This window comes from Taudactylus pleione, unplaced genomic scaffold, assembly GCF_031769625.1.
Source record: "Taudactylus pleione unplaced genomic scaffold, aTauple2 ptg000394l, whole genome shotgun sequence".
Taxonomy (NCBI): domain Eukaryota; kingdom Metazoa; phylum Chordata; class Amphibia; order Anura; family Myobatrachidae; genus Taudactylus; species Taudactylus pleione.
Window position 1 is genome coordinate 531,362 of NW_028284795.1, and position 17,242 is coordinate 548,603.

Below are 17,242 nucleotides of genomic sequence, written 5' to 3' on the forward strand. Positions count from 1 at the left end.
TAGAAAGTGACGGTGTGAGTATTAGAGGAGAGTGGCAGTGTTAGTATGCGAGGATAGTAAGTGACGGAGTATTAGAGGGTAGTAAGTGACAGTGTGAGTATTACAAGGTAGTAAGTGACGGTGTGAGCATTAGAGGAGAGTAAGTGATGGTGTTAGTATTAGAGGAGAGAGGCAGTGTTAGTATTAGAAGTGGTAAGTGACAGTGTTAGTATTAGAGGAGAGTAAGTGATGGTGTTACTATTAGAGGAGAGTGGCAGTGTTAGTATTAGAGGATAGTGGCAGTGTTAGTATTAGAAGTGGTAAGTGACAGTGTTAGTATTAGAGGAGAGTAAGTGATGGTGTTAGTATTAGAGGAGAGTGGCAGTGTTAGTATTAGAAGTGGTAAGTGACAGTGTTAGTATTAGAGGAGAGTAAGTGATGGTGTTAGTATTAGAGGGGAGTAAGTGATGGTGTTAGTATTAGAGGATAGTAAGTGACGGAGTATTAGAGGGTAGTAAGTGACAGTGTGAGTATTACAAGGCAGTAAGTGACGGTGTGAGCATTAGAGGATAGAAAGTGATGGTGTTAGTATTAGAGGAGAGTGGCAGTGTTAGTATTAGAAGTGGTAAGTGACAGTGAATGACAGAGAGTAACTTACCTGTAAGTAACAGTTCTGGATGACGCTACCTGGAGACACAGACACCTCTCCGCTCAGCCAGCTGTTAACCACACAGGTGTCGCCCTGTATCAGCTCTGGCCTCTATGGAGAGAGAGACACATCCGTGACTGTACAGCATTAATGTCAGGAAACCAATACAGGAATATTCAGGTGAAGGCTTCTCAGTCATCTGCGATAGCAAATATGTCATTAATCACTTGTTACCAAACTGGGTGCTACAGGGCACATGATGGGGGTCCACAACCCCATCCACCACCACATAACTGACACTAAGGGTGACAGGTCAGCACATCCCCGTCCTCACCATATAACTGACACTAAGGATGACAGGTCAGCACATCCCTGCCCCCCACCACATAACTGACCCTAAGGATGACAGATCAGCACATCCCTGTCCCCACCACATAACTGACCCTAAGGATGACAGATCAGCACATCCCTGTCCTCACCACATAACTGACCCTAAGGGTGACAGGTCAGCACATCCCTGTCCTCACCACATAACTGACCCTAAGGGTGACAGGTCAGCACATCCCTGTCCTCACCACATAACTGACCCTAAGGGTGACAGGTCAGCACATCCCTGTCCTCACCACATAACTGACCCTAAGGGTGACAGGTCAGCACATCCCTGTCCCCATCACATAACTGACCCTAAGGATGACAGGTCAGCACATCCCCGTCCTCACCATATAACTGACACTAAGGATGACAGGTCAGCACATCCCTGTCCTCACCACATAACTGACCCTAAGGGTGACAGGTCAGCACATCCCTGTCCTCACCACATAACTGACCCTAAGGGTGACAGGTCAGCACATCCCTGTCCTCACCACATAACTGACCCTAAGGGTGACAGGTCAGCACATCCCTGTCCTCACCACATAACTGACCCTAAGGGTGACAGGTCAGCACATCCCTGTCCTCACCACATAACTGACCCTAAGGGTGACAGGTCAGCACATCCCTGTCCCCATCACATAACTGACCCTAAGGATGACAGGTCATCACATCCCTGTCCCCACCACATAACTGACCCTTAGGATGACAGGTCAGCACATCCCTGTCCTCACCAAATAACTGACCCTAAGGGTGACAGGTCAGCACATCCCTGTCCTCACCACATAACTGACCCTAAGGATGACAGGTCATCACATCCCTGTCCCCACCACATAACTGACCCTAAGGATGACAGGTCAGCACATCCCTGTCCTCACCACATAACTGACCCAAAGGATGACCAGTCAGCACATCCCTGTCCCCCACCACATAACTGACCCTAAGGATGACAGGTCAGCACATCCCTGTCCCCACCACATAACTGACCCTAAGGATGACAGGTCAGCACATCCCCGTCCCCACCACATAACTGACCCTAAGGGTGACAGGTCAGCACATCCCTGTCCCCACAACATAACTGACCCTAAGGATGACAGGTCAGCACATCCCTGTCCTCACCACATAACTGATCCTAAGGGTGACAGGTCAGCACATCCCTGTCCCCACCACATAACTGACCCTAAGGATGACAGATCAGCACATCCCTGTCCTCACCACATAACTGACCCTAAGGGTGACAGGTCAGCACATCCCTGTCCCCACTACATAACTGACCCTAAGGGTGACAGGTCAGCACATCCCTGTCCCCCACCACATAACTGACCCTAAGGGTGAAAGGTCAGCACATCCCTGTCCCCACCACATAACTGACCCTAAGGATGACAGGTCAGCACATCCCTGTCCTCACCACATAACTGACCCTAAGGATGACAGGTCAGCACATCCCTGTCCTCACCACATAACTGACCCTAAGGGTGACAGGTCAGCACATCCCTGTACCCCACCACATAACTGACCCTAAGGGTGACAGGTCAGCACATCCCTGTCCTCACCACATAACTGACCCTAAGGGTGACAGGTTAGCAAATCCCTGTCCCCACCACATAACTGACCGTAAGGATGACAGGTCAGCACATCCCTGTCCCCAACACATAACTGACCCTAAGGATGACAGGTCAGCACATCCCTGTTCTCACCACATAACTTACCCTAAGGAGGACACGTCAGCACATCCCTGTTCTCACCAGATAACTGACCCTAAGGGTGACAGGTCAGCACATCCCTGTAGCCCACCACATAACTGACCCTAAGGGTGACAGGTCAGCACATCCCTGTCCTCACCACATAACTGACCCTAAGGATGACAGGTCAGCACATCCCTGTTCTCACCACATAACTGACCCTAAGGGTGACAGGTCAGCACATCCCTGTTCTCACCACATAACTGACCCTAAGGGTGACAGGTCATCACATCCCAATCCTCACCACATAACTGACCCTAAGGATGACAGGTCATCACATCCCTGTCCCCACCACATAACTGACCCTAAGGATGACAGGTCAGCACATCCCTGTCCTCACCACATAACTGACCCAAAGGATGACCGGTCAGCACATCCCTGTCCCCCACCACATAACTGACCCTAAGGATGACAGGTCAGCACATCCCTGTCCCCACCACATAACTGACCCTAAGGATGACAGGTCAGCACATCCCTGTCCTCACCACATAACTGATCCTAAGGGTGACAGGTCAGCACATCTCTGTCCTCACCACATAACTGACCCTAAGGATGACAGATCAGCACATCCCTGTCCTCACCACATAACTGACCCTAAGGGTGACAGGTCAGCACATCCCTGTACCCACTACATAACTGACCCTAAGGATGACAGGTCAGCACATCCCTGTCCTCACCACATAACTGATCCTAAGGGTGACAGGTCAGCACATCTCTGTCCTCACCACATAACTGACCCTAAGGATGACAGATCAGCACATCCCTGTCCTCACCACATAACTGACCCTAAGGGTGACAGGTCAGCACATCCCTGTACCCACTACATAACTGACCCTAAGGGTGACAGGTCAGCACATCCCTGTCCCCCACCACATAACTGACCCTAAGGGTGAAAGGTCAGCACATCACTGTCCCCACCACATAACTGACCCTAAGGATGACAGGTCAGCACATCCCTGTCCTCACCACATAACTGACCCTAAGGATGACAGGTCAGCACATCCCTGTCCTCACCACATAACTGACCCTAAGGAGGACAGGTCAGCACATCCCTGTTCTCACCAGATAACTGACCCTAAGGGTGACAGGTCAGCACATCCCTGTAGCCCACCACATAACTGACCCTAAGGGTGAAAAGTTAGCAAATCCCTGTCCCCACCACATCACTGACCGTAAGGATGACAGGTCAGCACATCCCTGTTCTCACCACATAACTGACCCTATGGGTGACAGGTCAGCACATCCCTGTCCTCACCACATAACTGACCCTAAGGATGACAGGTCAGCACATCCCTGTCCCCACCACATAACTGACCTTAAGGGAGACAGGTCAGCACATCCCTGTCCTCACCACATAACTGACCCTAAGGATGACAGGTCAGCACATCCCTGTCCCCCACCACATAACTGACCCTAAGGATGACAGGTCAGCACATCGTTGTCCTCACCACATAACTGACCCTAAGGGTGACAGGTCAGCACATCCCCGTCCTCACCACATAACTGACCCTAAGGGTGACAGGTCAGCACATCCCCGTCCCCACCACATAACTGACCCTAAGCATGACAGGTCAGCACATCCCTGTCCTCACCACATAACTGAGCCTAAGGGTGACAGGTCACACATCCCTATCCCCACCACATAACTGACCCTAAGGGTGACAGGTCAGCACATCCCCATCCTCACCACATAACTGACCCTAAGGGTGACAGGTCAGCACATCCCCGTCCCCGCCACATAACTGACCCTAAGGGTGACAGGTCAGCACATCCCTGTCCTCACCACATAACTGATCCTAAGGATGACAGGTCAGCACAACCCTGTCCCCACCACATAACTGACCCTAAGGGTGACAGGTCAGCACATCCCTGTCCTCACCACATAACTGATCCTAAGGATGACAGGTCAGCACATCCCTGTCCTCACCACATAACTGACCCAAAGGATGACCGGTCAGCACATCCCTGTCCCCTACCACATAACTGACCCTAAGGATGACAGGTCAGCACATCCCTGTCCTCACCACATAACTGATCCTAAGGGTGACAGGTCAGCACATCCCTGTCCTCACCACATAACTGACCCTAAGGATGACAGATCAGCACATCCCTGTCCTCACCACATAACTGACCCTAAGGGTGACAGGTCAGCAGATCCCTGTCCCCACTACATAACTGACCCTAAGGGTGACAGGTCAGCACATCCCTGTCCCCCACCACATAACTGACCCTAAGGGTGAAAGGTCAGCACATCCCTGTCCCCACCACATAACTGACCCTAAGGATGACAGGTCAGCACATCCCTGTCCTCACCACATAACTGACCCTAAGGATGACAGGTCAGCACATCCCTGTCCTCACCACATAACTGACCCTAAGGGTGACAGGTAAGCACATCCCTGTACCCCACCACATAACTGACCCTAAGGGTGACAGGTCAGCACATCCCTGTCCTCACCACATAACTGACCCTAAGGGTGACAGGTCAGCACATCCCTGTCCCCACCACATAACTGACCCTAAGGATGACAGGTCAGCACATCCCTGTTCTCACCACATAACTGACCCTAAGGAGGACAGGTCAGCACATCCCTGTTCTCACCAGATAACTGACCCTAAGGGTGACAGGTCAGCACATCCCTGTAGCCCACCACATAACTGACCCTAAGGGTGACAGGTCAGCACATCCCTGTCCTCACCACATAACTGACCCTAAGGATGAGAGGTCAGCACATCCCTCTCCTCACCACATAACTGACCCTAAGGATGACAGGTCAGCACATCCCTGTCCCCACCACATAACTGACCCTAAGGATGACAGGTCAGCACATCCCTGTCCTCACCACATAACTGACCCTAAGGGTGACAGGTCAGCACATCCCTGTCCTCACCACATAACTGACCCTAAGGGTGACAGGTCATCACATCCCTGTCCCCACCACATAACGGACCGTAAGGATGACAGGTCAGCACATCCCTGTCCTCACCACATAACAGATCCTAAGGATGACAGGTCAGCACATCCCCGTCCCCACCACATAACTGACCCTAAGGGTGACAGGTCAGCACATCCCTGTCCTCACCACATAACTGACCCTAAGGATGACAGGTCAGCACATCCCTGTCCCCGCCACATAACTGACCCTAAGGATGACAGGTCTGCACAACCCTGTCCTCACCACATAACTGACCCTAAGGATGACAGGTCAGCACAACCCTGCCCTCACCACATAACTGACCCTAAGGATGACAGGTCAGCACATTCCTGTCCCCACCAAATAACTGACCCTAAGGATGACAGGTCAGCACATCCCTGTCCTCACCACATAACTGACCCTAAGGATGACAGGTCAGCACATCCCTATCCTCACCACATAAATGACCCTAAGGATGACAGGTCAGCACATCCCTGTCCTCACCACATAACTGACCCTAAGGGTGACAGGTCAGCACATCCCTATCCTCACCACATAAATGACCCTAAGGATGACAGGTCAGCACATCCATGTCCCCACCACATAACTGATCCTAAGGATGATAGGGCAGCACATCCCTGTCCTCACCACATAACTGACCCTAAGGATGACAGATCAGCACATCCCTGTCCCCCACCACATAACTGACCCTAAGGATGACAGGTCAGCACATCGTTGTCCTCACCACATAACTGACCCTAAGGGTGATAGGTCGGCACAGCCCTGTCCTCACCACATAACTGACCCTAAGGATGACAGGCCAGCACATCCCTGTCCTCACCACATAACTGACCCTTAGGATGACAGGTCAGCACATCCCTGTCCTCACCACATAACTGACCCTAAGGATGACAGGTCAGCACATCCCTGTCCTCACCACATAACTGACCCTAAGGATGACAGGTCAGCACATCCCCGTCCTCACCACATAACTGACCCTAAGGATGATAGGTCAGCACATCCCTGTCCTCACCACATAACTGACCCTAAGGATGACAGGTCAGCACATCCCTGTCTTCACCACATAACTGACCCAAAGGATGACAGGTCAGCACATCCCTCTCCTCACCACATAACTGACCCTAAGGGTGACAGGTCAGCACATCCCTGTCCTCACCACATAACTGACCCTAAGGGTGACAGGTCAGCACATCCCTGTCCTCACCACATAACTGACCCTAAGGATGACAGGTCAGCACATCCCTGTCCCCACCAAATAACTGACCCTAAGGATGACAGGTCAGCACATCCCTGTCCTCACCACATAACTGACCCTAAGGATGACAGGTCAGCACATCCCTATCCTCACCACATAAATGACCCTAAGGATGACAGGTCAGCACATCCCTGTCCTCACCACATAACTGACCCTAAGGGTGACAGGTCAGCACATCCCTATCCTCACCACATAAATGACCCTAAGGATGACAGGTCAGCACATCCATGTCCCCACCACATAACTGATCCTAAGGATGATAGGGCAGCACATCCCTGTCCTCACCACATAACTGACCATAAGGATGACAGATCAGCACATCCCTGTCCCCCACCACATAACTGACCCTAAGGATGACAGGTCAGCACATCGTTGTCCTCACCACATAACTGACCCTAAGGGTGATAGGTCGGCACAGCCCTGTCCTCACCACATAACTGACCCTAAGGATGACAGGCCAGCACATCCCTGTCCTCACCACATAACTGACCCTTAGGATGACAGGTCAGCACATCCCTGTCCTCACCACATAACTGACCCTAAGGATGACAGGTCAGCACATCCCTGTCCTCACCACATAACTGACCCTAAGGATGACAGGTCAGCACATCCCCGTCCTCACCACATAACTGACCCTAAGGATGATAGGTCAGCACATCCCTGTCCTCACCACATAACTGACCCTAAGGATGACAGGTCAGCACATCCCTGTCTTCACCACATAACTGACCCTAAGGATGACAGGTCAGCACATCCCTCTCCTCACCACATAACTGACCCTAAGGGTGACAGGTCAGCACATCCCTGTCCTCACCACATAACTGACCCTAAGGGTGACAGGTCAGCACATCCCTGTCCTCACCACATAACTGACCCTAAGGGTGACAGGTCATCACATCCCAATCCTCACCACATAACTGACCCTAAGGATGACAGGTCATCACATCCCTGTCCCCACCACATAACTGACCCTAAGGATGACAGGTCAGCACATCCCTGTCCTCACCACATAACTGACCCAAAGGATGACCGGTCAGCACATCCCTGTCCCCTACCACATAACTGACCCTAAGGATGACAGGTCAGCACATGCCTGTCCTCACCACATAACTGATCCAAAGGGTGACAGGTCAGCACATCCCTGTCCTCACCACATAACTGACCCTAAGGATGACAGATCAGCACATCCCTGTCCTCACCACATAACTGACCCTAAGGGTGACAGGTCAGCAGATCCCTGTCCCCACTACATAACTGACCCTAAGGGTGACAGGTCAGCACATCCCTGTCCCCCACCACATAACTGACCCTAAGGGTGAAAGGTCAGCACATCCCTGTCCCCACCACATAACTGACCCTAAGGATGACAGGTCAGCACATCCCTGTCCTCACCACATAACTGACCCTAAGGATGACAGGTCAGCACATCCCTGTCCTCACCACATAACTGACCCTAAGGGTGACAGGTAAGAACATCCCTGTACCCCACCACATAACTAACCCTAAGGGTGACAGGTCAGCACATCCCTGTCCTCACCACATAACTGACCCTAAGGGTGACAGGTCAGCACATCCCTGTCCCCACCACATAACTGACCCTAAGGATGACAGGTCTGCACATCCCTGTTCTCACCACATAACTGACCCTAAGGAGGACAGGTCAGCACATCCCTGTTCTCACCAGATAACTGACCCTAAGGGTGACAGGTCAGCACATCCCTGTAGCCCACCACATAACTGACCCTAAGGGTGACAGGTCAGCACATCCCTGTCCTCACCACATAACTGACCCTAAGGATGATAGGTCAGCACATCCCTCTCCTCACCACATAACTGACCCTAAGGATGACAGGTCAGCACATCCCTGTCCTCACCACATAACTGACCCTAAGGATGACAGGTCAGCACATCCCTGTCCCACACCACATAACTGACCCTAAGGGTGACAGGTCAGCACATCCCTGTCCTCACCACATAACTGACCCTAAGGGTGACAGGTCAGCACATCCCTGTCCCCACCACAAAACTGACCCTAAGGATGATAGGTCAGCACATCCCTGTCCTCACCACATAACTGACCCTAAGGGTGACAGGTCAGCACATCCCTGTCCTCACCACATAACTGACCCTAAGGGTGACAGGTCAGCGCATCCCTATCCTCACCACAAAACTGACCCTAAGGATGACAGGTCAGCACATCCCTGTCCCCACCACATAACTGATCCTAAGGATGACAGGTCAGCACATCCCTGTCCTCACCACATAACTGACCCTAAGGATGACAGGTCAGCACTTCCCTGTCCCCCACCACATAACTGACCCTAAGGGTGACAGGTCAGCACATCCCTGTCCTCACCACATAACTGACCCTAAGGATGACAGATCAGCACATCCCTGTCCTCACCACAAAACTGACCCTAAGGGTGACAGGTCAGCATATCCCTGTCCCCACTACATAACTGACCCTAAGGGTGACAGGTCAGCACGTCCCTGTCCCCCACCACATAACTGACCCTAAGGGTGACAGGTCAGCACATCCCTGTCCCCACTACATAACTGACCCTAAGGGTGACAGGTCAGCACATCCCTGTACCCCACCACATAACAGACCCTAAGGGTGACAGGTCAGCACATCCCTGTCCTCACCACATAGCTGACCCTAAGGGTGACAGGTTAGCACATCCCTGTCCCCACCACATAACTGACCGTAAGGATGACAGGTCAGCACATCCCTGTCCCCACCACATAACTGACCCTAAGGATGACAGGTCAGCACATCCCTGTTCTCACCACATAACTGACCCTAAGGATGACAGGTCAGCACATCCCTGTCCCCATCACATAACTGACCCTAAGGGTGACAGGTCAGCACATCCCTGTCCCTCACCACATAACTGACACTAAGGATGACAGGTCAGCACATCCCTGTAGCCCACCACATAACTGACACTAAGGGTGACAGGTCAGCACATCCCTGTAGCCCATCACATAACTGACCCTAAGGGTGACAGGTCAGCACAACCCTGTCCTCACCACATAACTGACCCTAAGGATGACAGGTCAGCACATCCCTGTCCTCGCCACATAACTGACCCTATGCGTGACAGGTCAGCACATCCCTGTCCTCACCACATAACTGACTCTAAGGATGACAGGTCAGCACATCCCTGTCCCCACCACATAACTGACCCTAAGGGAGACAGGTCAGCACATCCCTGTCCTCACCACATAACTGACCCTAAGGATGACAGGTCAGCACATCCCTGTCCCCCACCACATAACTGACCCTAAGGATGACAGGTCAGCACATCGTTGTCCTCACCACATAACTGACCCTAAGGGTGACAGGTCAGCACATCCCCGTCCTCACCACATAACTGACCCTAAGGGTGAGAGGTCAGCACATCCCCGTCCCCACCACATAACTGACCCTAAGCGTGACAGGTCAGCACATCCCTGTCCTCACCACATAACTGAGCCTAAGGATGACAGGTCAGCACATCCCTGTCCCCACAACATAACTGATCCTAAGGGTGACAGGTCACACATCCCTGTCCCCACCACATAACTGACCCTAAGGGTGACAGGTCAGCACATCCCCATCCTCACCACATAACTGACCCTAAGGGTGACAGGTGAGCACATCCCCGTCCCCGCCACATAACTGACCCTAAGGGTGACAGGTCAGCACATCCCTGTCCTCACCACATAACTGATCCTAAGGGTGACAGGTCAGCACATCCCTGTCCCCACCACATAACTGACCCTAAGGATGACAGGTCAGCACATCCCTGTCCTCACCACATAACTGACCCTAAGGGTGACAGGTCAGCACATCCCTGTCCTCACCACATAACTGACCCTAAGGGTGACAGGTCATCACATCCCTGTCCCCACCACATAACGGACCGTAAGGATGACAGGTCAGCACATCCCCGTCCTCACCACATAACAGATCCTAAGGATGACAGGTCAGCACATCCCCGTCCCCACCACATAACTGACCCTAAGGATGACAGGTCAGCACATCCCCGTCCCCACCACATAACTGACCCTAAGGATGACAGGTCAGCACAACCCCGTCCTCACCACATAACTGACCCTAAGGATGACAGGTCAGCACATCCCCATCCTCACCACATAACTGACCCTAAGGGTGACAGGTCAGCACATCCCTGTCCTCACCACATAACTGACCCTAAGGATGACAGGTCAGCACATCCCTGTCCCCACCACATAACTGACCCTAAGGGTGACAGGTCAGCACATCCCCGTCCTCACCACATAACTGACCCTAAGGGTGACAGGTCAGCACATCCCTGTCCTCACCACATAACTGACCCTAAGGATGACAGGTCAGCACAACTCTGTCCTCACCACATAACTGACCCTAAGGATGACAGGTCAGCACAACCCTGTCCTCACCACATAACTGACCCTAAGGATGACAGGTCAGCACATCCCCGTCCTCACCACATAACTGACCCTAAGGGTGACAGGTCAGCACATCCCTGTCCTCACCACATAACTGACCCTAAGGATGACAGGTCAGCACTTCCCTGTCCCCCACCACATAACTGACCCTAAGGGTGACAGGTCAGCACATCCCTGTCCTCACCACATAACTGACCCTAAGGATGACAGATCAGCACATCCCTGTCCTCACCACAAAACTGACCCTAAGGGTGACAGGTCAGCACATCCCTGTCCCCACTACATAACTGACCCTAAGGGTGACAGGTCAGCACATCCCTGTCCCCCACCACATAACTGACCCTAAGGGTGACAGGTCAGCACATCCCTGTCCCCACTACATAACTGACCCTAAGGGTGACAGGTCAGCACATCCCTGTACCCCACCACATAACTGAGCCTAAGGGTGACAGGTCAGCACATCCCTGTCCTCACCACATAACTGACCCTAAGGGTGACAGGTTAGCACATCCCTGTCCCCACCACATAACTGACCGTAAGGATGACAGGTCAGCACATCCCTGTCCCCACCACATAACTGACCCTAAGGATGACAGGTCAGCACATCCCTGTTCTCAACACATAACTGACCCTAAGGATGACAGGTCAGCACATCCCTGTCCCCATCACATAACTGACCCTAAGGGTGACAGGTCAGCACTTCCCTGTCCCTCACCACATAACTGACACTAAGGATGACAGGTCAGCACATCCCTGTAGCCCACCACATAACTGACCCTAAGGGTGACAGGTCAGCACATCCCTGTAGCCCACCACATAACTGACCCTAAGGGTGACAGGTCAGCACATCCCTGTCCTCGCCACATAACTGACCCTATGCGTGACAGGTCAGCACATCCCTGTCCTCACCACATAACTGACCCTAAGGATGACAGGTCAGCACATCCCTGTCCCCACCACATAACTGACCCTAAGGGAGACAGGTCAGCACATCCCTGTCCTCACCACATAACTGACCCTAAGGATGACAGGTCAGCACATCCCTGTCCCCCACCACATAACTGACCCTAAGGATGACAGGTCAGCACATCGTTGTCCTCACCACATAACTGACCCTAAGGGTGACAGGTCAGCACATCCCCGTCCTCACCACATAACTGACCCTAAGGGTGACAGGTCAGCACATCCCCGTCCCCACCACATAACTGACCCTAAGCGTGACAGGTCAGCACATCCCTGTCCTCACCACATAACTGAGCCTAAGGATGACAGGTCAGCACATCCCTGTCCCCACAACATAACTGATCCTAAGGGTGACAGGTCACACATCCCTGTCCCCACCACATAACTGACCCTAAGGGTGACAGGTCAGCACATCCCCATCCTCACCACATAACTGACCCTAAGGGTGACAGGTGAGCACATCCCCGTCCCCGCCACATAACTGACCCTAAGGGTGACAGGTCAGCACATCCCTGTCCTCACCAAATAACTGATCCTAAGGGTGACAAGTCAGCACATCCCTGTCCCCACCACATAACTGACCCTAAGGGTGACAGGTCAGCACATCCCTGTACCTCACCACATAACTGACCCTAAGGGTGACAGGTCAGCACATCCCTGTCCTCACCACATAACTGACCCTAAGGGTGACAGGTTAGCACATCCCTGTCCCCACCACATAACTGACCGTAAGGATGACAGGTCAGCACATCCCTGTCCCCACCACATAACTGACCCTAAGGATGACAGGTCAGCACATCCCTGTTCTCACCACATAACTGACCCTAAGGATGACAGGTCAGCACATCCCTGTCCCCATCACATAAATGACCCTAAGGGTGACAGGTCAGCACATCCCTGTCCTCACCACATAACTGACAATAAGGATGACAGGTCAGCACATCCCTGTAGCCCACCATATAACTGACCCTAAGGGTGACAGGTCAGCACATCCCTGTAGCCCACCACATAACTGACCCTAAGGGTGACAGGTCAGCACAACCCTGTCCTCACCACATAACTGACCCTAAGGATGACAGGTCAGCACATCCCTGTCCTCGCCACATAACTGACCCTATGCGTGACAGGTCAGCACATCCCTGTCCTCACCACATAACTGACCCTAAGGATGACAGGTCAGCACATCCCTGTCCCCACCACATAACTGACCCTAAGGGAGACAGGTCAGCACATCCCTGTCCTCACCACATAACTGACCCTAAGGATGACAGGTCAGCACATCCCTGTCCCCCACCACATAACTGACCCTAAGGATGACAGGTCAGCACATCGTTGTCCTCACCACATAACTGACCCTAAGGGTGACAGGTCAGCACATCCCCGTCCTCACCACATAACTGACCCTAAGGGTGACAGGTCAGCACATCCCCGTCCCCACCACATAACTGACCCTAAGCGTGACAGGTCAGCACATCCCTGTCCTCACCACATAACTGAGCCTAAGGATGACAGGTCAGCACATCCCTGTCCCCACAACATAACTGATCCTAAGGGTGACAGGTCACACATCCCTGTCCCCACCACATAACTGACCCTAAGGGTGACAGGTCAGCACATCCCCATCCTCACCACATAACTGACCCTAAGGGTGACAGGTGAGCACATCCCCGTCCCCGCCACATAACTGACCCTAAGGGTGACAGGTCAGCACATCCCTGTCCTCACCACATAACTGATCCTAAGGGTGACAGGTCAGCACATCCCTGTCCCCACCACATAACTGACCCTAAGGATGACAGGTCAGCACATCCCTGTCCTCACCACATAACTGACCCTAAGGATGACAGGTCAGCACATCCCTGTCCTCACCACATAACTGACCCTAAGGGTGACAGGTCAGCACATCCCTGTCCTCACCACATAACTGACCCTAAGGGTGACAGGTCATCACATCCCTGTCCCCACCACATAATGGACCGTAAGGATGACAGGTCAGCACATCCCTGTCCTCACCACATAACAGATCCTAAGGATGACAGGTCAGCACATCCCCGTCCCCACCACATAACTGACCCTAAGGGTGACAGGTCAGCACATCCCTGTCCTCACCACATAACTGACCCTAAGGATGACAGGTCAGCACATCCCTGTCCCCATCACATAACTGACCCTAAGGATGACAGGTCAGCACAACCCTGTCCTCACCACATAACTGACCCTAAGGAGGACAGGTCAGCACATCCCTGTCCCCACCACATAACTGACCCTAAGGCTGACAGGTCAGCACATCCCTGTCCTCACCACATAACTGACCCTAAGGATGACAGGTCAGCACATCACTATCCTCACCACATAAATGACCCTAAGGATGACAGGTCAGCACATCCCTGTCCTCACCACATAACTGACCCTAAGGATGACAGGTCAGCACATCCCCGTCCTCACCACATAACTGACCCTAAGGATGATAGGTCAGCACATCCCTGTCCTCACCACATAACTGACCCTAAGGATGACAGGTCAGCACATCCCTCTCCTCACCACATAACTGACCCTAAGGGTGACAGGTCAGCACATCCCTGTCCTCACCACATAACTGACCCTAAGGGTGACAGGTCAGCACATCCCTGTCCTCACCACATAACTGACCCTAAGGGTGACAGGTCAGCACATGCCTGTCCTCACCACATAACTGAACCTAAGGATGATAGGTCAGCACATCCCAATCCCCACCACATAAGTGACCCTAAGGGTGACAGGTCAGCACATCCCTGTCCCCACTACATAACTGACCCTAAGGGTGACAGGTCAGCACATCCCTGTCCCCACTACATAACTGACCCTAAGGGTGACAGGTCAGCACATCCCTCTCCCCCACCACATAACAGACCCTAAGGTTGACAGGTCAGCACATCCCTGTCCCCACCACATAACTGACCCTAAGGATGACAGGTCAGCACATCCCTGTCCTCACCACATAACTGACCTTAAGGATGACAGGTCAGCACATCCCTGTCCTCACCACATAACTGACCCTAAGGATGACAGCACATCCCTGTCCCCACCACATAACTTACCCTAAGGATGACAGGTCAGCACATCCCTGTCCCCACCACATAACTGACCTTAAGTATGACAGGTCAGCACATCCCCGTCCTCACCACATAACTGACCCTAAGGGTGACAGGTCATCACATCCCTGTCCCCACCACATAACGGACCGTAAGGGTGACAGGTCATCACATCCCTGTCCCCACCACATAACTGACCGTAAGGATGACAGGTCAGCACATCCATGTCCTCACCACATAACTGATCCTAAGTATGACAGGTCAGCACATCCCCGTCCCCACCACATAACTGACCCTAAGGATGACAGGTCAGCACATCCCTGTCCTCACCACATAACTGACCCTAAGGATGACAGGTCAGCACATCCCTGTCCCCACCACATAACTGACCCTAAGGATGACAGGTCAGCACAACCCTGTCCTCACCACATAACTGACCCTAAGGATGACAGGTCAGCAGAACCCTGTCCTCACCACATAACTGACCCTAAGGATGACAGGTCAGCACATCCCTGTCCCCACCACATAACTGACCCTAAGGATGACAGGTCAGCACATCCCTGTCCTCACCACATAACTGACCCTAAGGGTGACAGGTCAGCACATCCCTATCCTCACCACATAAATGACCCTAAGGATGACAGGTCAGCACATCCATGTCCCCACCACATAATTGACCCTAAGGATGATAGGTCAGAACATCCCTGTCCCCCACCACATAACTGACCCTAAGGATGACAGATCAGCACATCGTTGACCTCACCACATAACTGACCCTAAGGGTGACAGGTCGGCACATCCCTGTCCTCACCACATAACTGAACCTAAGGATGACAGGTCAGCACATCCCTGTCCTCACCACATAACTGACCCTAAGGGTGACAGGTCAGCACATCCCTGTCCTCACCACATAACTGACCCTAAGGATGACAGGTCAGCACATCCCTGTCCTCACCACAAAACTGAACCTAAGGATGATAGGTCAGCACATCCCAGTCCCCACCACATAAGTGACCCTAAGGGTGACAGGTCAGCACATCCCTGTCCCCACTACATAACTGACCATAAGAGTGACAGGTCAGCACATCCCTGTCCCCACTACATAACTGACCCTAAGGTTGACAGGTCAGCACATCCCTGTCCCCCACCACATAACAGACCCTAAGGGTGACAGGTCAGCACATCCCTGTCCTCACCACATAACTGACCCTAAGGATGACAGGTCAGCACAACCCTGTGCTCACCACATAACTAACCCTAAGGATGACAGGTCAGCACATCCCTGTCCTCACCACATAACTGACCCTAAGGATGACAGGTCAGCACATCCCTGTCCCCACCACATAAGTGACCCTAAGGGTGACAGGTCAGCACATCCCTGTCCCCACTACATAACTGACCATAAGAGTGACAGGTCAGCACATCCCTGTCCCCACTACATAACTGACCCTAAGGTTGACAGGTCAGCACATCCCTGTCCCCCACCACATAACAGACCCTAAGGGTGACAGGTCAGCACATCCCTGTCCCCACCACATAACTGACCCTAAGGATGACAGGTCAGCACATCCCTGTCCTCACCACATAACTGACCCTAAGGATGACAGGTCAGCACATCCCTGTCCTCACCACATAACTGACACTAAGGGTGACAGGTCAGCACATCCCTGTCCTCACCACATAACTGACCCTAAGGATGACAGATCAGCACATCCCTGTCCTCACCACATAACTGACCCTAAGGGTGACAGGTCAGCACATCCCTGTCCCCCACCACATAACTGACCCTAAGGGTGACAGGTCAGCACATCCCTGTCCCCCACCACATAACTGACCCTAAGGAT

At 52.6% G+C, this 17,242-nt stretch overlaps 1 protein-coding gene across 2 annotated transcripts in view; it reads right to left on the reverse strand.

Annotated features, from left to right (window-relative positions):
- The window catches only part of FCSK (fucose kinase), a 323,733-nt gene that overhangs the window by 98,500 nt on the left and 207,991 nt on the right, over nt 1–17,242 (reverse strand). For both annotated transcript variants that reach the window (XM_088446232.1, XM_088446231.1), the window contains exon 12: nt 638–739. In XM_088446232.1, coding sequence (XP_088302358.1) covers nt 638–739 — 102 coding nt within the window. The remainder of the gene's footprint in view (nt 1–637; nt 740–17,242) is intronic.